The 27,307-nt window shown below is 39.9% G+C and overlaps 2 protein-coding genes and 1 pseudogene across 2 annotated transcripts; 1 reads left to right on the top strand and 2 right to left on the bottom strand.

The window, feature by feature from the left end:
* Positions 1-595: 595 nt before the first annotated feature.
* Positions 596-10,741, bottom strand: arhgap25 (Rho GTPase activating protein 25). Its single transcript, XM_087796981.1, has 10 exons — positions 10,585-10,741; positions 7,283-7,479; positions 6,762-6,849; positions 6,563-6,673; positions 4,954-5,158; positions 3,967-4,099; positions 3,707-3,902; positions 3,395-3,549; positions 1,929-2,410; positions 596-953 (listed from the first exon to the last, which is right to left on the bottom strand). The coding sequence occupies exons 1-10, from the start codon at positions 10,646-10,648 to the stop codon at positions 752-754; spliced, it is 1,833 nt and encodes a 610-aa protein (XP_087653107.1). The 5' UTR covers positions 10,649-10,741; the 3' UTR covers positions 596-751.
* Positions 10,742-13,881: 3,140 nt separating this feature from the next.
* Positions 13,882-15,941, top strand: LOC148088364 (uncharacterized; annotated as a pseudogene).
* On the bottom strand, positions 14,856-26,744 carry cds2 (CDP-diacylglycerol synthase (phosphatidate cytidylyltransferase) 2). The gene is made up of 13 exons (XM_087796967.1): positions 26,552-26,744; positions 22,681-22,823; positions 21,736-21,832; positions 21,413-21,510; positions 20,949-21,088; positions 20,183-20,241; positions 18,757-18,839; positions 18,527-18,614; positions 18,398-18,466; positions 18,004-18,156; positions 17,632-17,751; positions 16,987-17,090; positions 14,856-16,748 (listed from the first exon to the last, which is right to left on the bottom strand). Exons 1-13 carry the CDS (start codon positions 26,609-26,611, stop codon positions 16,613-16,615), a joined length of 1,350 nt encoding a protein of 449 aa, XP_087653093.1. The 5' UTR covers positions 26,612-26,744; the 3' UTR covers positions 14,856-16,612.
* Positions 26,745-27,307: the final 563 nt, after the last annotated feature.

Raw genomic sequence — 27,307 nt, 5'->3', positions numbered from 1 at the left:
GCTGTAATTTACTTCTGAGTTATTTCACATGAAAAATCTGAATAAGCTTTTGATGTTTTAACTTTTATCATCATCAGGAAACCATACTACATCGTGACACACTTCCAAAGCGGGAAGTTCCAGTTTTGACGTAATCCTTCAGTCGTTTACGTCCATACTGCTTATTTTATCTTTCCAGGCTCCTTTTTGAATGACAGGACATTCCCTCATTGTTTTCACTTTCATCCTATCTGCTGTTGCAGATTGTCAATCACTGAGCTTTTGCTCAAGAGTAGAGTTTGAAGTTTTAACCTTAAATAAATCACCTTATACGAACAGAATATGGAATAACAAGACTTTCAACAAGCAGCTACAATTTGGTTTCCCATAAATATTTTCACATTTATTCTTTATATATTATTATCAGTAACTTTTAAGAATTTTCCTTTTTTTTTATCTAAATAAGTCAAATCATATGAGCTCAATGACACTGAATTCTGGAGCTAACTTACACAGACATGTAAAAAAAAAGGTGTTATGCTGATGAAGCTTCATGAACAAATGCTCTATGATTGATTCTAATACACACTGTGTCTGAAGACAAATAAAACCAACATTTCTTTAACAGACTTTTATTTAAATACTATTGACGAAGTCCACTTAAATATACATTTCAACTGACCCTCACCACTGTACTATGTTAAAAATATTTGCCATTTAAAATATACAACGTCGTATGGAGGTTTTTTATTTGTAAGTCTGTCTACATCTGTCATGTGGGAGCTTGAGGCTTTTTACTGCAGAGCCGTTCAATGTCTGTTTGCAGTTCCTGGTTTTGCCGTAGAGCCTCGTCCCTGCTGCTCTCTGCATTTTTCAGGCAAGTCTCCAAAGCAGCCACACGGCTACGCTCTGCCTTTAGGGCCGTCTGTAGATGTGCAATGGTCACGTTCAATTCCTTGTTCCGCTGCTGTAGGCTGTAGAAAAACACCAAATGTTCATGAGACCAATCGAAACAGCACAAATGTACTCATTAAAAACTAAAGAAACACCATCTTTAAATAATAAAGACCATACATATATACATTTAAAAAATGATTTACATTTGGAATAGAACTAGGACAGTAGGCAGCTTTAGCCAGTGTGGAGCTTTTCTAAGTAACACTGTACAAATCGAGAAATCAATCAAACTCAAAGTGGCTTTGTGGAGTCTCTAGGATCCAGGTAAAGTTTGTCTTGTTTTCCTGAAAAGTAAGTTGAACACTATGTTTGGGGTTATTTTCCTAGCATAAAGCCAGACAGAATTTAAGTTCAGGTAAATTGTGGTAAGGACAGCACTAACATCCTGTTGATCTTGAAGTAGTGTTCTTTAAAGAAAAAAGCTCAGTAGGTGGCGCCCTCAGTTTAAAAATGACGTGATGTATATATAGAATAGCTGTTTAAAACAATAGATTATAGAGCAGAGAGCGGCATCTAGTGGACTCTGAAAATAAGATACCGCTTCATGAAGCTTTATCAACACATCACTACTCATATGCAGAGATTTCCCCTTAACTACAGTCTATCAATCAAAAGAATCATGTTGAGGTCCCAGCACATATTTATTATCACCAGGTATTTGAAGAGTGGTTCAGGATCTGGTCTAAGTGGTTTCATTCTAAACACTTCTGAACATGCAGCTGCTGTGTTGCTTTAGTCAGGAAATAGTTTCATAGATTACCACATGTAATTCACTGTCTTTTTTGGGCGCTACACTCATGTTGTGGGTTCAAGTACCAATCCTGTGACTAGCATTATGGGCATGAATTGACACGTTTTTTTCCCAACACTGTGTCCGTGAGTCAGCCTGTTTCGTTCATCGCTCTTCTGTAGGCATTACACAACAGTCACAATGGCTCACCGTCACTGCTCTTTTGTGCTCTATGCCTCAGTACTGAAGTGAATTGTCTCACCTGTCGACTGTTTGCTCAGGCTCCTCTGGTATCAGCACGTCTTTGCCCTGCAGAAGATTTGAACTGGGTTTGGTCTCTTCTCTGGTCTTACTATGAAGAAGCTGGGAGCCAGTTTTGGTGGCGTCTGCTCCGTTCAGAGCTGTTTTATCACTTTCTCTCTGAACCTTTGCTTCTGCTTCAGAGCTGCTCGTTGGAGATCCGCTGAAAAGCTTGCCTGAACTTTTGAGATCCAAAATCCTAAAAATGTCCTCTGACAACGTCCCACTTTTCTCCTCTGCAATGTCTTGGTAACGGCTCCAACGGTTAATAGCGTCTGCCTTCGCTGCCATCCCAGTGAGAGGGCAATTGAAGACCGGGAGGGTCTGTGTGCGCTTGCGAGGACTGAGGAAGTTTTCATCGTTCTTCTCTTTAGGAACGTCTGAGGTGCCTCCCTGTGGGGCCACACTCTTCTTGTCCTTCTGGGAATACTCAATGTTGACGACCTGGGGTGAAAATGACACAGTGATTAATTAATTTCACTGGTAAAGTGTTTCAATGTTTCATCATGGTTTCCACAAAAAAGACAGGAAACACACTCTTAATACTCACAAGTGACTACATTGTGTGTGTGGTGAACTCATTGAACGCGTCACTTTACCGTTGAAATAAGGTGGTTTTCAGGATACTTCAACTGACAGTTTTTTCCATTTCTTTTCTTGGAAGCTTTAAGATGTGCTCTCGGTGCATAATCCACGATGGAAATGAATCCTACCGCCATCTCTGACCTTTCATCATAAATTTTTAATTTATTGAAAGTCTCTTGTTCTTGTTGATAATTATTATAAGATTATAAGATAATTGAACACTAGCATACTTGTAGGTCAGCATATCAACATGAACATTAATATACTTTATTTTGATCTAAACATCCGGTGGGCCACACAAAAGCATTTGGCAGGCCACATTACTAAAGATTACTGCAGCTCACCCCACTATTAAAAGTCTAAACGCCAGGAGAAAATATGTATTCTTGACAAAAGACAGTAAGTTGGACCGTGTTTTTAGATCTGGGACTGTCTGTCATTGGAATTGATAGACTTAATAATTCAAATAAGTAATAAAGTTTAAAAGTCTGTTTGTAGTGAGTTGTCACAGCTACAATCACTTCAACTATAACGGAAAAAAGAGGCACTTAATGTTTAAGTTCATTTTATATATTTTCACTCCATTAATATTTGAAAACATGGTTTTGAGCCCGAACAGAACATTAATGAAAGTTTCAGAACGTGTTATTTTTTCTGCTCTAATATAATGTTTAGTCTTGTTTATACTCATATATATGATCAACATGAACTTTGACCCATTGTCCTTCCTCTTATAGCAGTGTTTTTACTGTTGTCTCCTTATTAAACCGGCTGATCATAAAGCTTCTCCTCATATTTCTGTCTCCTCAAACGTGTTGCAACAACAGAGAGAAATAGTTCTACCTCTGTGGACCCCCAGCCCACAAAGCTGCGAGGCGTGTTCTTCTGGCTCTCAGCGGGATTAGACTGAGGGGAGGAGGGCTGGTCTTTGGAGAGAGGAAACAGACTCTCATGTTCTCTGATCATCACCGTCATCAGACTCTGGATCTGAGGAGTCGCTGCAAAAGCAAAGGAACTTGAATGATTCATTTGGGAAAATCTCTTTATCCCCTTACACTTAATTAATTATTTTTCTTAATAATAAATCATATGTTTTCAGGAAATAGATACTGAAAGTGACCTCATCTGTGACATGCCCGCCTGAAGGGATCTTACCCTTCATCACAGAGAAGGGGTCTTCTATCTGGGGCTTGAGCAGGTTGATGCCCATCACTGTTGCCAGGTTCTCCACGCTCATCTTGTTGACGGTGGCATGGAGCTGGACCTCAAACAGGAAGCGGCACACATAACTGAGGAGGTTGTAGTTGACCCTGGGCAAGAGTGAGATCTGCTTGTCCAGGTTCCTTTGACCCTGAGGTCAAGGGAGACAAGGAAGTCAGAAAGGCATGACTCAGCACCACCGCATGAAAACACACCTCCTCCGCACTGACGTCCAGTCTGTTGGTGCAGTCCAGGAAGTCCTGGTATTGAGTCCAGGGCACCACAGGCTCGGGCAGCTCCCTCAGATAGAGTTTGAGCAGGGACGCCACCGTATGGACGTCAGTGTCACTGAAAAAAGACCAATGAAAAAAGGAAGTTTTCCCTGGAGCCCCACAGCTTGCATGAGATGAGTTGTGACATTCTGCCATTGTTTCTGGAAAGCTAAACATCGTAAACAGTGATGCTATCTTGAGGCTTGCTAAGTGATCTAGTTTTGGGTAAACATTAAACTGTAACTAAATATTTTTTAAAGCTTTTAAAGCATACAAGCCACAAACATACTGACTTGACATATTGCATATCAGTGTTAGCGAGCAACAAATATGTCATAAAGCTTTTATCATCTTCAATTCATCAAGTCACACATTTTCTTGCATCTTTAAATATAATTCACTTACTGTACATGTATTAAAACATAAATTAAAAATAGATATGTTTGCACTTTTTATCAATATCACATGATAATACCCTTCAATCATTTTGAGGCATAATCTTAAATTGTTACTATATTTTTATGGTTGACTTGTCGAGGAAAGTCTTGAGCATTAAGGCTGTGCTTCTATCGTGTCAGACAGGATGTGGTTCAGCCTTTGGTGTGTTTTGTTCAACAGTGAAAGAAACTTGTAATCATTTTGTCAAGACTATTTTTTTGTTATCATCAGTTGCAGAAGAAAAACAAAAAAATTCTAAAAGACAAAATAATTATCTCATTCTCACTTTCTTTTTTCCTTTTTGTAGAAACAGCACTGTGAATGAATCAAGCTGGTGTTTGCTCTACAAATTGATTTACTTGTGTATACTTGCTGATAGTAACATTATTAATACATAATTTAATAATTTACGCAGATGATATTATCAGCTAAAGGTCTGTTCTAGATCACCTTCTCTGCTGTAGTGATCTTTTTCGTACTTCTTGTAGCTACCTGGGGAATGACGGCCTCTCTCCAGCATCAAAAGCATCTCGGAATTGTTTGACATCGTTTTCTTGACCAGGTAGGCGGAATATCCCCTCCTCCTCCAGACCACGTTCCCTGAGGAACTCCACACACTTCTGCACCAGGAGGGGCACCGTGTGAGCGCCTGAGCGCTGCTCGTAGGTCACTGTGTCCTCCAGACTCTTCCCAAACACTGAAGCAAAAAAAAGCTACTTACATACGTCATTCCAACTGTTCAACACACAGTCAAGTGTAGTCATGTTGTTGACCTCATGTTAGCTGGAATATCAGAATTCAGAAATCTAAGAAATATATAACTTTGGTGCATAAATACTTTTGTGTATAAGGTAATGTAAGTAATTATTATTTATAAAGCTCCTTTTGCAGAACAGGGTCACAAAGCTCTTAAACAACAAAACAATAAACAGTTAAAATACATGCTTTAACAGGCCAAGACAACAGAGTGACAAACACAGCAGCCCCAAGAAAATCAAGGAAAAGCCTGAACAAATAAAAAGGTCTTCATATGTTTTTTGAAGGAGTCAGTAGACATCATCAAGTGCAAAGAGAGAGGAAGATCGTTCCAAAGCTTAGGAGCAACAGCCTGGAAGGATTTCTCTCCTTTGGTCCTGAACCGTGTGCGAGGAACCATCAGTAGATTCTGATCCACAGACGTAAGAGCCCGAGCTGGGGTGTAAGGCTGGATCAGATCACTAAGTTAAGTTCAGTTATTTTGTAATAAGATGGTAGCAATGTTGTTACAGTGGCTGGGATGTCGTAAAACAAAATTACAATAAGAAAAAAAAAATTGTTGTTTTTCTGATGACATCAAAATGGTTTCCAAAGTTTATAACTTTGTCTAAAAAATGTTCAAACTTTTACATTTGTTTCAGAGTTTGTGAATTTCTAGAAGACATTATTATTTCCAATTTTTTTCTGTAGTTTGTACATTTTCCTCAATGTTTCCATTTTTTTTAAATTGGTTAGTAAGTTGTTGTTATTTTTTTTGGGTTAGGGTTAGGTTTATTTTAGATGGATTAATTTTTCTCTTGCACTCTATGTGTGTGTCTATGTAAGTGCACAATAACATTTGTGTTACATGCAGTTATTCAAATCCTCACCTTAAGTTAAGATAACACTGTATTAACACTGTGTTTTTTAATTTGCTGCAGATTTTGTCATTAATTTGTTTCACAGAGTTGTAAAAGGAAAAAGATTGCAAAGATTGTTAACTTATTTTGGATTTTAAAATTTAATTAAGAGGGTTTTTTTTAAGGTTTTTAAATTCTTTTCAAGAGTTTGTATAAAAAAAAAAGAAAAAATAAGAACGCAAAGCATTGTGTGTCCAAACACACAACTGAGCAGCTTTCCTAGAAACTAGAAAAAAGGTGCTATGTTGGGGCTGATATCACTTTTTAACATCAGTAGGACCTTTTTTCCCATTTTACTTAGTATGACGAAGAAGCTTCTTGTGGATGTTGAACATAAAACATGCTTCCAGAAGACACGTTAAGGTAACAGCAGCACACATGTTAAACCAGAATGGATGCAGACAGTCAGCACTACTAGATTCAACAACATCAAGAAGCTTTTGAACCTCTGGTTGGAGCTCCAACAACCCTGCGCAGAGACCGCACCCACTCATCCATGTCAGTCTGGGAGTTGGCCATGAAGACGTACGAGCAGCGATCCCTCTCACCATTGGTACCTACAACACAATGTTACACTACTGTGTGACAGACGACCAGATAAGGAGTAAACTAGGAATTGTGGATGCTTGAGAGTAAAAAACTCACGCGGTACGATCTCGAACAGGAACTTTCCAGAGTCATCTGGGCTTGGCGGGAGCTCATTGACCTTGCTGGACTGAAGCTGGATGAAACCCTGAAGAGGTGGACATGCATGATCTAATTTGATGAACTAATTGAATTTTTTAGGTTTATTGAAAGGAAAATAGTTCTAAGTCAGACAAATAATTTAAAACATGTTTCAGATGAAAGACTAAAGTACTGCTATCGGAAAACGTTTGTGGGAACTTAAGACAGGTCAGGAGTGTTTGTAGAATTCATGTAAAATGCTAGGATTAATGATCCAAGCATATACCCCTGTGGAACCCCGTTTTTTAATCAAAACATTTATAGTTGCTGCTTTTACAATTCATAGCAGACAGAATTCAATTATTGTGTGTGTATTCTGATTTGAAGGAAGTAAACTAACAGTCAGTGATCATCAACAAAGCAAAGGTCTCACATCCTGCCCACACCAGGAAGTAAAGCAGGATGTGTTCCTGAAGCTTTTAAAGAGATTGATTGAAGACCTGTATGGTGGTCTCCTTGTCGTCCTTGTGGTAGGTCAGCGTGTTCCCTCTCAGGACGAAGTAGCGCGGCTGCCAGTTCTTGACCAGTGACCTCTGCTGCTTCTTCAGCCAGCCGGCCTTCAGCGGCCTCTCCATGGACCTGAGGGACCCTGGCGAGCCCGAGGCTCCCTCCCCTGACAGCACACTCTTGGATCGAGCTGTCAATCAAGTTCAGATAAGAAGAACTCAGCTGCGCACCGTGACTGAACAACAGAGCCTCACTTCCTGTTTTCAAACATCCTCTCCAGGTTGTGACAGTGAACACACTCGCGGCTCATCAGGGCTTGAATGGAAACAGTCCTGACCAGCTTCCCTTTGTGGCCACAGCGACTCAGATCAACAACAACAACAGACTACGTATGCGAGAGCACGGAGGTCTACGTGGTCCAGGGCGGCCAGACCTCACGGATCCCCAGATCACTCCCTTGTTCTTAAATTCAGCGTGCACGATAAGACGACAGAGGAGAAGAAGAAGAAGAAAGCTGAGTAAACAGGAAGCTGCCACGTTACTGCTCCACCTAGAAGATCCACTGAAGCCTTGTGGTGTAATGCTGATAACACGGCCACACACAGTCACACAACTGCACGCAAATATACAGACACCACTGTGAACTTCAGGACCAGAATAAAGTTGAGTGATTGAGGAACAGAATTGGATTTTACTGAACAAATGATCACACTTTTGTTTCTGTTAGTAGTGTAGCCTTATAACAACAGGGTTGTCGGTTCTGTTTGAGGCAACTTTAAGGGTTCCTGTGTGTAGTTTAAATGTTCTCGCTGTGGTTGCGTGGGTTTCTCTTGTTTCCTCCCAGAGTCTAGAAAACAAATAGAGTTTGAGTTTTCTATATCGTCTGTACGTCTGAGAGTAGTCGATTTTCTCTGTGTGCCCTGTAACAGGCTGTTCAGGGGGTCCTCCGTCTCTCGCCCTATGCAGCTGGGATATGCTCCAGTCCCCTGCTATACCGATATGAGATAAATAATAAATGTCAATCTGCTACTTTCTCTTTTACTGTGACCAAACAGTAGTTTCTGGCTTTGAACCTACTAGAAAACCACATGTTTAATAATCACTGAAACAGCATATCAAATTTAGTACTGTATATCTGGAATTAAATAGCATGAAAATCTATGTGATTTTATCAATGTTGATTTTAGAATTCATTTCATGATGGACAATATACTACCTTCCTAAATAATAGACAAATATAACTTGTTATTGTGACTTTTTTCAGCATTTCCAACAGTGAATTTTGTCCCACAAATCTGATGATGTGTAGCACTAAATACTGTGGTTTGTGTTTTGTGTTGTCAACAACTTATTGCTCTTTATTATTGAGGACTGAGAGGACAAACTCTATGATACTAGAAATGTGGTTTTCTTTTTTTTAAGTACTTAACGAGGCTTGATGTTACAGTACATCAGGGCCGGGTCTAGGCAGGGGCAAGAGGGGGCCTGGCCCCCTCAAATAAATGTTGTGCCCCCTCAAACCAGGGCCGGGTCTAGGCAGGGGCAAGAGGGGGCCTGGCACAATGCCCCCTCAAGATTTGTGGCTGCCCCCTCATACATGCCTGTCTAGACCCGGCCCTGCAGTACATCCACACAGTCGGCATCTGGTTGTGTTATAATCTGACTGAGTTAACTTTTTTAAGGAGCACACTTGGAATGGTGAGTCTAGGAAACATTTTGTGACCATAGTAACATGAAAGTTGGAGCTAAGATACCAGGTAAATTATTGAGTTTAGAAATGTCCTTTAATTGGCCTTGCTCACATTTTAAAGTACATTTGAGAAGCACATACAGCGTTGTAAATACCAGGATTTGCAAGCAAAACTAGGTGATATGTAAATTGCAGAGTGAACTGGAGGGTTTTATGGAGGCCATACTGTAACAGGGTCAAGTATTGTAACAGGATCAAGTATTGTAACAGGATCAAGTATTGTAACAGGGTCAAGTATTGTAACAGGATCAACAGAAAACTAAATCAACTTAAACCAGAGCAGATACATTTGTTTGTTAGGGTTTTTTAAGTGTTCCATTTGGATCAAGTTTAATTTGTTGACATCTTATACTAAAGTCAAATAATTTTTTCCATTTTTAGAGGTCAAAAACTGATAACACAAAGAAATAAAAAAAACAACAACAATCTGCTTAATTAAACCGAACAAGAGAACAGTTTAATTATTAAAAATAGCTTTATCAGCACATCAAAACAACAGATTTATTCTAAAAAGAGAATCCAAAGTGATTGAAATGGATCTCAACAACCGTTGCAATGAACATCACATAATTTTTAAACTGATGGCGCCACCTACTGAACTATAAACAACATGACATTGCTTCATGAAGCTTCATCAGCCCATCACTACTGTTTTCTATCATCTTAGGTAGTCTAGTGTGGACTGGAACGATCACTCCTGCAGTGACTCCCTGTGTACTCCAAACTTAAGTTACTATTGTTGGTTTATTAAGATCTTCATTGCCCTTTTGACCTTTTTTCTCCTCTGTGAGTCTTTTAATAGGTTATGCTGTCAGACAGGGAAGAAACAAAGGTGAATTATTTTAGATTTTTTTTGGCCTAAATCTGTCGGTGAGACTGCTGAAGGCTGCAGAAAGTTTTATATAGAGTTTGCTTTCACTTTATTTTAAGAGATTTTTTTTAGGTCAGATGCATGTTGACCCTCTTTAGACCAGTAGTCTCCCTGCAGACTGTAAACTTTTGGAAACAAAGAACAAGTTACGGACTTATACCTGAATTTCTCAATAACAGGACTCTAACACAAACATGTTTTAACATTTTCTCGTCATCACTATGAAAGTACACGATAATTCAGAGGTGTTTATTGAAAATTTGGTTGTAATAATTAACTTATTATCTATGTACATGTAATGATCGACAGTTGATCCTCACTTCCTGTCGGTAAATACCAATTCTAGCTGTGGTGCAACTTTTGTTCCATGCGACAGGAAACCAGCTGCTGCAGAGCTTCAAAGTACACCTCTATTAATGAATCAGGCTTAAAGTTGAAATAGTCTGGAGCTCACAAGTCTTACCATAAAAAGACATGTCAATCACACTGCCACTACCATCATCATCACCTTCAACCCTACCTCACAATACAGATGTCGCAGAACACAGATGCAGAATCTCGCTTTAACCAATAAACTCACATTTTTTGTCTGTAAATAAAAGTGGTGCTCAAGAACTCATCTTGTTTCCTCTCTGCTCTGAAGGTCAGTGAATGCATCGTGGTCAGCCGCTCACCTATACGAGCGGTCTCCAACTTGAAGGTGCTGAAGTCCCAGCTGCGAGGTAGTTTCAAAGACATGGTGGTCTCCTCATCGCATGGGTCAGTGGCTGATGTGACGCAGACACCTCCGCAGAACACACGCTCGCACACAGACACTGACACACACACAGAGCAGATGCGGCAGATCACACTTCCTACTTCCTGAATATGTAGATAGATTTTTGTCAGCCGTCATGCTGCCTCCACTTCCAAGTCTGTTGTCTGTGATGATTCACTCCCCTGACTCACGCTCATCATACAATCAAATCACTTGAAGAATATCTACTTTAATGTGACTTTTGGTGACTATGTGTGTTTGTCATTGGTTTAGGGTTGTTAGATAAGATTGAAAGTATTAGCAACAAGGTCAATAGTTGAAGTGACAGGTACTGTACGTAGACTGGTTATATATAAAATACATTTAAAAAATCTTAATGTCAATTTTTTTTTTATCTTCTTTTTTTTCAAAGGTTGTTGATTAAGTCTTTTGCTGATATTTCTGCCATCTATTCTCAATTAGGACATAGTCCTACATTTTTTTGATAAAGGAAAGATACAAGATAACAAGCCAAGAGGCCAACAGGGGATACATATGATATGATTTAGAAAGGTCTTAAAATCCAGATAAAGGTAAAAAAAAACAAACAGGTATACTATATCTCCCTGAAATATGACTCTTTGGTAGTGAAGTCCACTGCCCTTCCTCTACACTAGGTGTTGATCTCTGCTCTTTAGTCTATTGTTTTGAAGTTTTACTTCATTGTGCTGCGCCTTCTAACCAAGCTTTGATCAAGTAAAGGGTTTCTCCTTCAGGGCATCAGCAGACATTTCATCAGCAGCAGCAGCCACAGTAGCGGAAATGAGTGCAAGTCGGTCAATAAAAGACATAGAATGTATATTTCTGAGAGTCTAACCAGAAGCAGAGAGCATGGGTTCCTGCCTGTGGGAGTAACTTACTCCCAGGCTCTGGTTGAGGCCTTTGCTGCTAATGCTTAGCTATCATGTTCTAAAGGAGCACAGATCTTTAAAAAGGTTTGAATCCCCTTTGTGTACGTTCTTTTTTTGTGTCCGGGTTTGTCCACACGAATATGGGACTAACCACGATCACTCATATTTTATTGCCTGCTCCTGCTCCACTTGTGCACCTGGATGTTCACCAGAGAGCGGTCACCTAGTTGGAGTACATCCAGGGGATTGGAAGATGTCAATTGCATACTTCAATGTCCCAATAGTCAGGAGGCATAGCAAGTATCTGTGTTTTCCACTGGAGCTGCAGGTGTGTCTGTACTACTTGGCTACTCCCTAGAGCTTAGGACCTTCAAGAAGTGTGTTGAGGCAGTCCTGGAACTATTGATGATGGATGGAGTGACGATCTTGACCTTCTCAGACGACTGTTTAATCCTGTACCAGAGACTCGCTTTCACATGCAGAATCAAAACACACTGCCACTCTGGGGTGCATGGTAAACATCAGCAAGAGTGCTGTACTTTGAAGTGCTGCTCAACACAGGTGATGAATATTCTCTGGAGATGCACATCCAACCCAATCTCCAACTGCCATCTTAGTTGCGGGAAGCTCAGCATCACTTGGCGTAAGCAGCCGTTGTTTTGTCCCTCATGGGGATTATAGCAGCATCTCACATGGCAATGCGGCTGGGTTTGCAGCAAATTAAGGAATGTATCAGAGATGGTTGTGTCATCTCAAGCTAGACGAGCAGGATTGTAAAATGTGCCGGTGATACCAGCAACCAACTGTATTTTCCTTCTGGATATTTACCAGGGCTCCTTTGTGTATCTACAGGGTTGGTAGCACAGGCTGTCTTCAGTTGACTCACAGGAATGTCCTCCGCTTGCAGACCTCCTCCCCCACCAAAACTGTTGTGGCCACTTCATCAAAGGACAACACAAACATGGTTGAGATCCCCCTCGGTTAACCCCCTGTCCTCCGTATTCTTGAGCAGGACGTCAAGAGACAGATCAGGAAGCTCAACCCTTGGAAAGCTGCTGGACCAGACAATGTTTCCCAGTCCACCCTTAAAGCTGGTGCCAGTGAGCTGACTCCGGTCTTCACGGACATCTTTAACATGTCCCTAGGGTGCACTTCCCGTCAATACAGTCAGGAGGTTGCACTTTGTTTTAGAATTCCGGTTGCCTCATGTTGGGAAGTGAACCTACAACCTAGTGCGAGACTATAGTCAGTGATGTGTTGATGAAGCTTCATGTAGCAGGGACTAGATGTCACTCTTTGCTCTATAAAAAGCTATTTTATTAAACCTCACATATATTTGAAGCTGGGGGCGCCACTTACTGTCCACTAATAATATGACACTGCTTCATGGAGCTTCACCAGCCAATCACGAACCTACATCCAGTATCAGAACCAGCTCGTCTCACTTTCAGCCTCACAAACCTGACAACATTGTTTTTTTTCGTTTTTCTTTTCTTTTTTTATGAACATACATTCACCAGTTACAATACAAACAGATGAGAAAAAAAGAACGACAGTGACAGGGTAAAATAGTATTGTATTCATCCTGGGGTGAGGTATCCATTGTCTAACAACAGAATTTCATAAATGGCTAATTTAAGCTTAGTTCTTGTTGTTGTGGTTCATTAAATTGGATCTGATTGGACCAGAGCTGCACAGAATAAATTTACATTTAAGTGAATAATCTTTGTATTATTTACAAACATTGAATCTGTGAATTGATGGTTTATTATTTAGATTGTCAGTTTAAACTTTCTCTATGCTACCAGTGCAGCTCTAGTTCCCTGCCAAGGGCTTGCGATAACAACATCGCTGAAAAGGAAAAAGTGCCACTAGGAGGCAGAAACCTTATAAGGCCCAGTCTCCTTCACAACTGATCAGGCCGATTGCAAGTTCACGTAATACACAGGTAAACAGACTCAAGTGACGGGAGAAGATACAGAGGAGAGAGAGGGATAGAAAGCCACAACAGCAGCGGTAAAGTCCACGCTTGCCCCGCAATAACACAGCCAGCAGCTGGGTCAAGGACCAACCCTGGAGCTGGGGAGCAGCACGGCCAAGTACGAGTCCAGGTCTGGTCCGGTGAGTGTGTTCCAGGTCACAGGGAGGCCACGGTTGTGTGGGAAGAGAAACCATATGTGTAAAACTAGCCAACCCCAAGCCCCACCAACAGTCCACATGCCCAACTGATCAGCCCCCCGACCCCACCATCATCATTCCTGTCCCAAAGAAGCCTAGGAGCACAGGACTGAAGGACTACAGGCCGGTAGCTGACGACTGTAGTCATGAAATCCTTTGAGCAACTGGTACTGCCCGCCTCAAAACCCTCACTGCCCCCCTCTTGAAACCACTGTAGTTCGCCTACGGAGCCATCAGGTTTGTAGGCAATGTAGTCAACCTGGCCCTTCACTTTATTCTGCATTATCTGGACTCCCCAGGAACCTAGGCCAGAATCCTGTTTGTGGACTACAGCTCTGCATCCAACATCATGCTCCAGTCTCTGCTCCAAGACAAACTCTACCAGCTAAACTTACCCGACTCCCTCTGCAGGTGGATCATTACCTTCTTGACAGACCAGAGCTAGCATGTGAGGCTAGGTACAACTGTCCAGGACACTCGGACCCCTCAGGGCTGTGTACTTTTCCCTTGGCTCTTCACCCTGTACACTAACTGCTGCACCTTCAGCCATCAGTCGGTTAAACTGATTAAGTGTGCAGACTACACCACCCTCATAGGACTCATCTTGGACGGAGATGAGTCTGCCTAAAGGAGGGAGGGATCCGCTCGTATCCTGGTGTAGCAGCAAGAACCTGAAGCTAAACATCCAGAAAACAGTGGAGATGATTGTCGACTTAAGGAAAGTCACAGCCCCACCACCGCCCCTCACCCTGGCTGACTCCCCCTGTTCCATCGTGGGCTCATTCTGCTTCCTGGTAGTCAGACCATCAGCTCCCTCATTAAGAAGGCCCAGCAGAGGATGTTCCTTCTGCGGCAGCTGAAGAAACATTGTCTGCTGACGGAGATGCTGGTACAGTTATTCACAGCCATCATCCAGTCCATCCTCACCTCATCCATCTCCGTGTGGTACGTGCCACCTCCAGGGACAGGAACAGATTGCAGCCCATCGTGCACGCTGCTGAGACGGTGATCGGCCGTGGACTACCATCTCTTCAAGACCTGTATGTCTCCAGGACCCAGGGATGTGCAGGTTGGATCGAAATTTCTCTTTCGAGAACCCAGTAGTTTACCAGCCAAGTCAGACTTTTTAATTATTTTATTTTCAGAGTCAAAGAAACAGTTGTCACAAAGATTAGCTGCTGGGAATCTAAAGCCACAAAAGATAAATTGTAACACGTTACACACATTCCGTTACATATCTCTTTAGTTCCGCATCGCTGAATAAACTGTGAGTAACAGGAGGGGATGCAAGTGTCAAACCTCCCCAAAACAAGAACCATTTTATTTCTCCTTAACTCGTTCCACGCTGCGCTGTCCTTAATTGAGGAGGAATGTACCAGAAACGGCATCGCTTCACTCTTGCCTCCTCTAGTGGCAGTATACAGCTATTACAACTTAGTCACCGTATGTAATGCAAACTATTGTTTTATGGAACAAAACCAGATAAAAGCAGATAAAGAGACATTAACTAAAGAAAGAGATAAAAGAGTAAGAAAAAGAGCACAACAATCATTTTCTGCTTATATATTATTTCCTATATGGCCATAATAGCATTAAATAATCCTCTAAACAAAATACTTATATCTGCTTAAATGTACATCATAGTCAGTTAATTACAATACATAAATACTTTTGAGAAGGAAAGGACTTAAGACTTGAACTGCGAGATGTACATCGATAATATTTGACCCATTAGAACAGAAATAAAAGCAATGTGAAGATAAATTACGCAGTTTTGCACAAATGTGGGGTGAAATGATCATTGATTCTACAAACAACCGCTCACTTTCTCAATAAAAATAATAAATTTTGTTTAAAAGAATTGGGACATTTCTTTACATTGTAAACGTCATTAGCAACTCGATAAGGATTGTCTGGCTTTGACTTGAAGGCCAATAACATACCAAAAAAAACAAAAAACTTTATTTTTGGCCCCTTGGAACTGTGTTAAACAATATCTTGTTCTACAGATGTGTTTCTAAGTAAGTCACCATTGTTATTCATAAAATAACTGACTTCAATTTTTTGACAACAAAAAGGCAGAAAACGTCTTTAAAATTGTAAATGGCAGTCTGATTTTTTAAACACACATAGGTAATTTAGCTTTATTAAATCTAAACAGATTTGACACATGATAAAAGCTCTGACTTTCCTTTCAGATCATTGAACTTTCTAATGTTTCTTTTCTGATCTGGACATCAGGGCGGAGCTCCAGAAGCAGAAGGGCAGTGTAAAGTTCTCCTCAAACTTTCTCCTGAATTGTAACAGCTGCAGTGTTTTAAACACATGCATCTCCATCGGCCTCATCCCTCAGCTGCGTTTCATCCTCCAAAGTGAAATGTTTAGGGAAACTTCTAAAATGGGGCTGACCAGCTGTGTTGATGAGCACAGAAATCCACAAAAGTCATGGCAACAGTCAATTATTCACAGGTAAAAGATAACACAATAAGATATAATAGCAAATATAAAAAGCATCCCAGTATAAATACAACGACAAAAAAAAGAAAAAAAGATGGATGAGGGGTGCAAAAGAGTGACCAGTGAGTGATGGATTTGAGAGCAGTGCATGTAACAAAAAATACAGTAAAATATCCACACAAAATCAGAACAAAATGTGTGTTTATACAACCGACTCGTGAAGGACACGCAGTGATCACAACTTAGCCTGCAGTACACAATCTAAACACTGGATGGCGCACAGCTGAAATGAAATGGAATGACCCGGTTTATGTTTTTCTTTGTTTGATCCCCTCACAGAAACAGAGTCTCCCGAGATTCTGTGTGCTTCCCTGCTCTTCAATGGACCCCTCGTGTAGGAGGGGGGGCTGAGGCTGGTCTCTAGGCAATGACGTCCTCCAGCGCTGGCAGCAGACCCCTCTCTGTCAGGTGGGTCTTCAGAGAGTTGAAGATGTGGAGCTGCTGGTCAGGACGCAGGGCCAGCAGCTGCTGGATCACCTTGCTGGGGTTCGGCCCCCTGAGACAAAAACACAGACACATTTAAGATAAAATCCAGTCTCTTCACAAGTAAACTAAGTGTATCTATTTTGCAGAGAACCCAAGGTACGCGTCACCTGTATGCTGTCTTGGGAACTGTATCTTATCAACTTCAAATTAAAATAAATAAATGAACGAGTAACTCAATAAATGTTCATCTCCTAAACAGTTAGCGAACTTTAGCTGGACAGCCAACAGCTTTGGGCAGAAAGGTTTACCTTATGAAACTGGCGATGTATACGTTGACGAAGGTGGCCATGAGGTACTGGCAGTCGAACCGGTCCATGATACCACCGTGACCCGGGATAGTGTTGGCGAAGTCCTGGAAAGAGCAGCAGCACAATTCTATTAAAGCCTCCTGAAGCTTCTCATTCACTTCACTTATGTAGTTCCTCAGAGTAGCACCTGCTAGCTAACACGTTACTAATGTTAGCAGTAGCTATGCTCAGCAGTTCGCTAAAGATGTAGTGAAAATTACAGAGGCAGTGAATTATGTATCATATGTTGGAAGTTGGAACCGCATCATACTGGTTTACTCTAGTTCAGATTTTAACAACCAGCATTCAAAATCTATATATAACAAAAAAAACATTCTAAGCAAAACCATAATAAATTATCTACTATGGAACCGTGACATGCTTTGTAACTGACAACAATCTTAGATTAGATTATATTTTTTAGTCTTAAAAAGGATATTATTTTTCATTTAACAATTAGAAATAATATAATCTAATCTAATCTTCAGGTGCTCAAGTTTATTGAAAATTCCGATTATCTTCTACATGAGATCTTGAACCTGGCCTTAGACTTGTTTAAGTGTAAAACGACATGACAGTTAGTGAAGTTCACATTTTCAACTCTACCTTGATCTTGAACGCTCTCTTGAAGCCGCTGGCAAAGAAGCCTCCGAACGGTCCCATGATGGAGGCGAAGGCGGAGAGAGCGATGCTGTGGATCTGGAAGGGGTAGAGACGTACGGTGGTCTGCAGAGACAAGAGGTGAAGGTCAGGAAACGGATGCATGGACATGGAAATTATTATTGTGTTTATGAACAACTGTCAAACACATCTTGATAACATTTTGATGCCATCAAGCTTATCTTAGCTGGGGATGAAACATAAAGATTATTTATCTAAACACATTTCTTTTAACACCATCCTACATCTACATATTTCCTAAAGGACGTAAGATGGCAGGAGTTTAAAGTTTCATCTTAGCCAGAGGAGGTTCCTCACCCATCCACTGAAAGACTGCAGCACGGTAGGCAGGGCGTAATCCTGCAGCTGGAACAGATCCGGCGGCTCACAGTCCACCTGGAAGCTGTTGGAGTCGTTGTTGAACTCCACTGGACACACGAAGTAGCGATAGCCGGCCATCACGTAGGAGAGCTAAAGAGAGAAGACTGTTAGATCAGCATCACTTTCATAACTGTATTCTCAACAAAACATAACTGCACATCAATTTTATTAGTAGGAAGAGTGAAAAATTTAACATCCACAACAAGTGGAAATTAAATCATTAGACACATCAGGACATTAATTTGTCGACTGCTAAGATTTTCCTGCACCAGACACTGATGTTCTGGCAGCTAGTTACAAAGTAAAGACTAATAAAGGTTTTAAAACTCACCATGATGCCGAACACAACCGTGGCGAAGAATCCACCGATGAAGCCCTCCCATGTTTTCTTGGGCGACAGCTGAGGACAGACATAGTTAGTCTTGTTCTGGTGAGGAAAAAAGGTGAGAATAATCTTGACCTTTATAAGAGGAGTGCGGCCGAAGAAGAAACCGAACATGTAGGCCATGATGTCATTGCAGATCACACAGGAAATGGGCACGATGAACCTGTTGAGAGAGGAAATGATGTCATGTATCCACAACATGTGTCGTCTTTTCAGTAATGACGTGTTAAAGCTTCAGGAACAAGTATCGTTATTTTCAGAGTCGACAAGATGTCTGCTTTATATGGTAACTGGTGTTAACTCACCAGATCATCCCCTCAAACAGGTTGTGAATGATGAGGTGAGACTGGGTCACCACGATCAGCAGGGTCACGTGAGTCCATCCAAACTAGAACGAGACAGAGATTCAATGTTAGTCTGCACTCAGATTTAACTTGATTTATAGACCAGGTGTTTGTACAGTGGAGCTAATCTCAGATTAAATCAAGCAGAACCAATATTAGCATCAACAGTAATCGCCCTCTCCAACTAATGTATGCTCGGTATGACAGACTGAAGAAGGCACTTTAAAACAGAGGAAAAAGGATCGTGTTCTCCTTGAACGGTGTAGTAACACACTAAATAGTATATAATGTGACCAAATTCCAACTAAAGATATACATCTTTTGATGTAAACAGTTCTATTATATAACTTAAAACATCACTATGAAAGTCACTATGGTTCAGTTACCTGTGCACAAGTTTACATTTTCACTATGTCCAGATGTGATGACTAAACATATATATATACCTTTTTTTTTAATATATATTACTATGGTTCATTTTGAAAGAATATGCTTTTAATTGGGAAAAAGTTGCTGCTAGTGACTATCTAGTCTGTTATTTTCTTTTGAAAAGTTTAAAAGTTTATAGAAATATAATAGAAAATGGCATAATTTCCACTTTGTAACATGGTATGAACTCTATAATGACTTGATTTAGTCAAATTAACTATATAGGTACTGGTACACTTAAACTTTCAAACTGGTAAGGTACTACTTAGCTCATCAAAGAAAATCATTATTCACTTGAACGTGCAACTTAAAGGGCAACTAATTTGTTTATTTGAAATAGATCTTGGATCTCTATTGTACTCATCTGTATGTGACTGTTTGCACAAAAATCTATTTTCATTGAAATATTTACATTAGAAAATGCACTAAAACTTTATTTTTATGGAGATTAAATGTTGTTTACCACAAACAAGTTTTTATCACCGTGCGTCATCAACACCGGAAATCTTCACCTCCAAGGGACTTGTGGTATGAACAAAGTGGGCGTACTTTAGACTTAAAGTAATAAGTTCAAAACATGGTCATGATGAGAGACTTACTGCATCTTGGAGAGTAAGACTTCAACATTTGAAACATGACAGTGAGTCAGGAGAGTATAAAGAAACGTTGAAATATGAGTAAAATTTGTGTGGAAAGAAAGTGATTTGAAGATGGATCCAGTCTTAAAGAATGACACGACAATCTCATAATGAGGCTCATGTTTGCTGCTCCTCAGGTGGTGTCCATTCTGAAGGTGTTACAGTAGTTTGAAATGTCAAGTGCGCTGACAGTGTCGGGACTGTCGATGAAGGGTTCGATAAAACAGATCAGTGTCATGAGCAGAACGTGTCTGCATCAATCTTTGACCCGTTAACATGACAGTGTTGTATCTGATGTCGTGAATAATTCAAGAACTCACCATGTAGAACTGCAGGCGGTAGTGTTTCTTCACCAGACTCAGCACAAACATGCAGAAGCCTGGAACAAGTCGACATGTGACATATTTACTTTAGCAGAATATTCAGGTCATAAGTTGGTTAACACAAGGCTATTAATATATTGACCCACTTCTGATGGTTCAGCAAGAGGAGCTGTGCAGAGAGAAAAACTATTGTTTGTTGAGTTGATTAACATGGTTTCAGAGTAAAAAAAGGAAAATAATCAAAATATGTTGCATATTCAATCTGTGTTGTCATGTGAGAAGATGCATCTTTCACCTCAATTCAGACTATTTGAAAAGAGAGTTACTGCTTCCTTCCTCCACACATCCGCTTGCGACAAACGGAGCATCCTGCACAGGAAGCTTTAACTAAACCTGCATTCTCTCTACTGAATTAACACTTAACAATTGTACAAAATTTGTTTCTATCAACTTCTCAAATGAAACGCAAAGTAAAACTAATTTATTTTTGCATTGGTGTAAACATAATTGAATAGCAGCTTATGTCAGTAAAGACATTTTTGAAGCTTCAGTTTGTACACTTTTATTTTTTAACTTCCTGTCGGTTTGTTTGGCACAGAAGAAGGATTTTAACTCGTGCCATGTTCTCCTTTAGAGCTTGAGTTAAACATAAAATGGTCAAACTAGTAAGTCACTTAAGGGTCATGAATAAATTCAAGTTTTCCAGATTAAAAAAGAAAATCATCAGATCATTCTCGCAGGATAAAGAAGATCTTGTGTATACCTGTGAGGTAAAGGGCAAAAGAGATGAAGCGGTGGTATTTGCTTAGGATCCGAAGAGGCTCCTCCCTCTGCACCAGCGTGAAGAAGTAGTCGGTCACCGTCTCGCCGTAGAAGAAGTAGTTGACACAAAGCAGAAAGTACCTGCACAGGTTCAGGATGAGGAGCAGACGTGTATGTGAGTCACGTCTAATATGCCGTCAAAGAACCTGAGCAGTGAAACTGAATCAATTTTGATTTCATTTCATTTCTCAGATGATTTTTCAAGAGGAGCAAAACAATAAACTATACACTGATGTACATGTAGTTCTAACACAATCACACATTTTATTTAATTAAATATCACTACTGGATCTAAGTCATTCTATAGTTCATAAAAAACCAACCTCAGGACATCTGAAACTTCAAAAAAAGAAAGGTTTAAGCAGCTGAAATAAGAAACGGAGGACATGCAGTGTGTCGACTCACCAGCTCAACGTCCTGAACCAGGGGAGATGGTACGAGTGGTACACACTGTAGCCGATGGTGATGATCTCTTGGAAGCATTTGATCTGAACACACAGGACCTGAGGCAGAACAGAATATCATGAAATAATGAAACGCACTGCGAGAACAGAGTCACTGTAGAAAAGTCAAAGATACGCAAGTATCTGCTTAGTGACCTGCAATGTGATGCAAAATATTCAACACTATATAAAGCCGTTTACGTTTATGTGGAACATTTCTCAAAATAAGAGATTATGCAATTATTTGATGACAGGTGTTTTTCTTGAGGCTGGGTTTGTACTCACAATCCACATAAGCACCATGGGGCCCATGTAGATGATAATGAAGAAGAAGGAGATCATGGCCAGCGTGAAGAGCCCTCGAACCCACCAGTTCCTCCATCTGAGGGGAAAATAGTAATCGAGTTAAAGCCATTTGCTACAGTCGTCGACTCATAATGCCTCATAAATCATTATAATTAACATTTACAACAGTTTTCTTGACTTGATTCTAACTATAAAAAGTATCTGATCGATAATCATGTACATTTGGGAGTTTATATTGAGCCACTTTGGCAAGTAATGTTTTTAATGAATCCATCGTCTGTCTATGTTGCCGTGTGCTGACTGGAAAAACAATTTCCCGAAAGAGACCTCCAGAGGGATCAATAAAGTTTTATCCATCCATCTTTCGATCTATCTTTTTTTTTTTTTTTTTTTAGAATCCCTTATTAGTCCCGCGAGGGGAAATTCAACCATTCACACATACTGATGGGAGTAGGCTGCACACTTGCGCCAAGTTCACCATCAGGAGCAATCAGGGTGAAGTGTCTTGCTCAGGGACACAACGACACAAGCTTGTCTGGAGCTGGGATTGAACCTGCAACCTTTTGGACTGCAGGCAACCACTCTACCATCTGAGCTATGTCGCCCCCTAATGATGCTTACACAGCTAATGAGTGAATGTTTGTAGCTTGTTAGCAAACTACGGCACCCCCACAATCAAAAAAAGAGGGTAAAAGTACAAATAGAAGAGCTTTGTAAACACATTTTGTGACAGATAGGCCACGACATTGTTGTGAGACTGTTCTAAAAAGGCAGGCCAGAAACAACCTGTTGAATCTTACATTATTGCTGCTTTAAGTGTTTAACAGTTGAGATAGCAATGATGCTTATTTTCTCCTCTGTACCTTAGAAAATATATTCTGTTTTTAACTATGATTAAAGAATTTGTCTTATTCAAAGATTCACCTTGAAGAGAGTCCAGACAGAGCCTTGTTCAGAACCTCTGGTGTGTCGTCGGGGGGGACTGGCACTTCAGGGACCCCCGTGTCCGCCTTAGTTTCAACGTCTGTGGCACCATCTTTTTCTGCCTTCAACTCACTGTCAGAGCTCTAGAATCAGAATCAGAAAACGTACTTATTGCCAGTGTTGTAAACACAACAAGTCAAGAAAAGAAACCTCAAATTAAATGACATTAGGAAAAGAATGCAACACTTCTAACTAGTGAAAGAATTTAATTTACGTTTCTAATGTAATTGTGACAAAATAGGACATTTTAGATGCATTCTGTATAATAAAAGGTACATTTATTTAGAAGTATCGAGTTAATATTGATGTGCGAATTCGTGAAAATATAGTAGCATATATGTACAACTGTTGATTATGTTCAACATTAAAAGGTAGAATTTAAATTAATGAAAACAGAATACCAGGCCAGGATTATACTATTTAAAATACATATTTTTGAAGATCAACAATGAAACATGACAATTGTTACAGTTGAAAGATGCTGTTCTGTCTGACTACCAAAGTCAAATATAACATGATTTCAATCATTGGCAACAGTCAAATATATCCACATTAATAATGATGATCTGAAAACCAACAGGGACATGAAAACAGAAAGCATTGCGTTGCCAGTTTAGAGAATGAGTGGGAGGACAAACATCGAGAATGATTCTCAGGAGCATCCGTTCGCCTGGGCCGATATTTCTCAGACGTAGGGATTCATCCTAGAGAGCACACTTTCACCCACAGACTTCTCTGCTGCTGGTGACCAAATTAGGTTAGAAACTGTCGGAGCCAAACAGCAGATGGCCTCCTGACACTCTTGACGCTCAGTCTCCTTTTAGGATTAAGAGAAGCACATCCTGCACCTACTCTTATGGTGTCATAACTGTACACGCGAGATTCATTGTACCCGTTATTTTAGTATTAGTATATTTAACACCTTCAGGGAGGTTCTTCTGTCACATAATGTGACACTAACTATTGGTTCATCACCTCTATGAGCTGTGGTTTGACAGTGATGGGCCATGCGGGAAATAGTGTCCTATTTTAAGAGCTCAATAGGTGGTTTAAAAATGCGGTTTCAATATATATATATATATATATATATATAATATAGGAGAAGAATACTGCTTCATGAATCAACGTGTTACTGTTGTGGGAGGGCGAGAGACAGTTCAGGCTCTTGAACTGAAGAAGATCAGATGTTGGTTCCCTATTATTAGACCACCCTTGTGCATAAAATAATGGTTAATTCTGGAATCAAGTGGTAACCCCTGTGTGCATCATGTGACTTACAGACCACCAAGAAAACATGGAACGCCTTAAAGCACTATATTTGTCAGTAAAATGTGCGCTAACTCCTTTAACATATATTCATTTTAATTCTCTTTTTTCATTCGTCGATCTCTTATTGAAGAATCTTACCACGGCTGCTATAAGCGTGAATGAAGCTCATCTATGGTTTTATATGCACCCAATGCAGACCATTACTTCGCCACTGGTTTCTATGGAGACAACATCCGTCATTCAGGATTCTTGAGTTAAAAATAGACTTTGGTGTCACATGACCCCCCTCAGCCCCCACCACATTTATGTCATGCTGATGGGCTCCAGGCGGCTGTTTTTGAAACGTTTAGTCTAATGTGAAGCTCGTCATCAACTACAGGAAGTGAGAATTCAGATGAAGCGGCAGCAACCACAAGGACAAGAGTTCCTTAGCAATTCAAAAGATAATGGCTTATCAGCTGCGAACACAAACCATTGTTCAACAAGTGATGAAAAAGTCACATAAAACATAATTAAGTTATTTTTATTGAGTCATTATTGAGATTTGATATCGCAGTGACTTCTGACTAGTTTCTCTGGTGGGTAAAAATTGGTTTATTCTGGTGGTTATACGTGTTTGCTCTTAAGGTTGATGGGTTTTAACTTTTGTAGGCCTTATATATATATACATATATATATATATATATACTTAAAGGTATGGAAGCCACTAAAAGCATTGCAATATTTGTTTTGGTCTACGTTTTATTACCATTTTTAAAACTTGGATGTTCATTATTACATTAAATGTCATATTTTCTTGTGTATTTGCAAATAGTTTACCAACTTGAAATACGTAAGGTAGAACGTTATTGATCCCTCAGGAGGTCTCCATCGGGAAATTGTTTATCATGCATTATCCGATTATTGGATAAACTACTGGATTGTTCAATGGAATACATTAAATTATTTGATAGATGCAGCCCTCAAACACACATTTCAAATATCTATGTGGAACATTAAGGAAAGTTATAGCCAAATAATAATGGTAAAAATCTGGTCGATTTAAAGGGCGACTTAAGGGCCAAGAAAATACTCTTTTAAAGTAGTGAGAGCAGAGTAGATAAAATGTCTTGGAATTACAAAATTTATAATCAAATAAACCTATGATAAGGCAGAGAAACCATAACAAATATAGAGTTTATTACGCATACAGTATTTAATTTATTGAGTTTGTATATATTTTGCAAGTGATTTATGACGGCAAGCGAAGCATTAAAATAAACTGTGAGATCCTGACAAGAAAAATGAATCTCATACTGCAGTGTATGCCATTTGAAAGAGTCGGACTGCCGACAGGATGGACAAGATCACCTAGTTTTTATCATAGACAACTAAATCTGGACCCAAGATCACCAACGTTCTTACTTGTGGGTTCATCCATCAGATGACCTAGCCCTGACATACTTCAAAATACTGTGCAGATGGCCCTAATACTATTGGAATTTCACCAATATGAAAAGCTTATTTAGAATCATGCATTAAACACCTTCCATGGTATCTTATACAGGTGTATGAAATGACAATAAATAAACTACAATTAGTATTTATTCCAGTATTTCTTCCACATCTACTGTGGCTGGTTTGTGGAGCAAACATGCAAACATGCACACATTTAAACGTCATTTACCATCATTTTAAATTTTAAATGAGCTGTGACATGTTTGCATGTTACCAGAAGGTCATGGTTCCACACATACCACACAATATTAAGAAATTACAACCAACGCTTTCCAATGTGATGTATACAATGAGAAATACGCAGGAAAATGTTCTTGGTTCTCTTTAAATTATACTTAACTTGTGACCTGAACCTGACGTCACGCTGAGCGAATGACGTCATTGTTTATGTCCTGATTTAAATCGATCATCTATTCAACATTAATGAAATGCGTCCCCTGAAGACGCAGGGACATGTAAAAATGATGTTCCTCGCCTCCAACTGTCTGTGAGACCTCCATATTGACAAACGTGACGTCATCCTTCAGGTCCAGGCAGCAGAGAGACGGAGGCGGATGTTGTTGATAAAGCTAAGCTAGCGCTGAGAGAGAAGCTTTTTTGTACTCCTATTATTCCTCGACGTTTTTGTAAAAAAAAAACAAAAAAAAACACTGGAAATAAATGTTTGGCACGTTTTAAAAACTATTTTTTAGAGAAATATCTAGAAAACAACGCGAAGCTTTGTTGTTTATGCATGGCAGTGTTATAGATGTATACATAGCTAACTCCACATAAATGTTTTATATTATTATTCCTTTGGGGTTTTTTTCACCAAGTGGGGGTTGAAATTAAAAAAAAAAAAGTATAAACACAAGAGCAAGATAATGTTTTGGCGCAGATATAATAACGAATATGTCACATAAATAACAGTATTTTTAAACGAGAAAGTAGGTGGTGGATTGGTTATGTTCTATCACCACAGTGTAGTTTCATCATCGCTTCTCTTATCGTGTTGTTTTCTAATGGAGTGTTTGCTCTGTAGCGTTAGCATCTCTCAGGACGTTACCTTGTCCTCTGACGGCTGCTCCTGCAGCTCCGTCTCTCTGCGGTGCCTGAGCTCCGTCATGGTGATTCCAGACCGGCCCAGACAGCGATGGTTCCGGACACACAGACAGTCACTCTCTCGTGTGATTCGATCCAAAATGTTCGGCAACTACTGGTTCGATATCGCTGGGTCTCACGTTTCACCCGAACCAGTAGTCAAGCTGCATGTGTTGCTTCAGGAAAACAGCTTTCACTTTTCAAAATAAAGCGCCGACCCCCGTTTCTTTTTTTATTTAACAGCTCGAGATATTCTTGTTACTTTTGTTATTTGTTATTGTTACGTTTTATTCATAAACTACACATACTCATAGAGTTTATATTCTGAATATTAACTGACCAGAACCGCCTAATGGCTCAGCTCCTTTTTATTTCAAACGAAAAAAAACAACTCACAGTCACTCTCCAAAAAAAGAAATCAAATACAATTAGTTAGTTAGTATAAGTTAAACAACCTTTTTTTTATTGGTATATCTTGTGTTTTCCCTCGTTTCATTTTTTTTTTAAATGTAGTGTTGCATGTCATACCTAACATCGACGCTAGATGGAGACATAAGACCGACACACGCGTGTTGGCGCGTGTCTGGATTAAAGATGGGCTCAGAATTGCAAGTCACATTTTTAAAACACTACTAGTAGAATAAGAGTGATGAATAGACTGAAATAGGTCTATGGTCGCAGTGAGGGGAACGTGAGAGAGAGTATGGCAGCAGACAGTCGG

The sequence above is a fragment of the Callionymus lyra genome, chromosome 1, assembly GCF_982586985.1.
Source record: "Callionymus lyra chromosome 1, fCalLyr1.hap1.1, whole genome shotgun sequence".
Taxonomy (NCBI): Eukaryota; Metazoa; Chordata; class Actinopteri; order Syngnathiformes; family Callionymidae; genus Callionymus; species Callionymus lyra.
Note: the sequence above shows the minus strand (reverse complement) of the source record. Positions and strands in the feature narration are given on the sequence as shown.

What these genes read in the sequence shown, in the direction of transcription:
- arhgap25 (XM_087796981.1), bottom strand. Translation starts at nt 10,648, where the DNA reads ATGTCTTTGAAACTACCTCGCAGCTGGGACTTCAGCACCTTCAAGTTG. An exon ending in CCCCTTCTCTGTGATGAAGG is followed by an intron (nt 3,550 to 3,706) that starts GTAAGATCCCTT and finishes TTGCTTTTGCAG; the next exon opens with CGACTCCTCAGATCCAGAGT. An exon ending in CCTGAGCAAACAGTCGACAG is followed by an intron (nt 954 to 1,928) that starts GTGAGACAATTC and finishes GTTTTTCTACAG; the next exon opens with CCTACAGCAGCGGAACAAGG.
- cds2 (XM_087796967.1), bottom strand. Translation starts at nt 26,611, where the DNA reads ATGACGGAGCTCAGGCACCGCAGAGAGACGGAGCTGCAGGAGCAGCCG. An exon ending in TGCAGTCTTTCAGTGGATGG is followed by an intron (nt 17,752 to 18,003) that starts GTGAGGAACCTC and finishes TTGTCTCTGCAG; the next exon opens with ACCACCGTACGTCTCTACCC. An exon ending in AGAGAGCGTTCAAGATCAAG is followed by an intron (nt 17,091 to 17,631) that starts GTAGAGTTGAAA and finishes TGCTCTTTCCAG; the next exon opens with GACTTCGCCAACACTATCCC.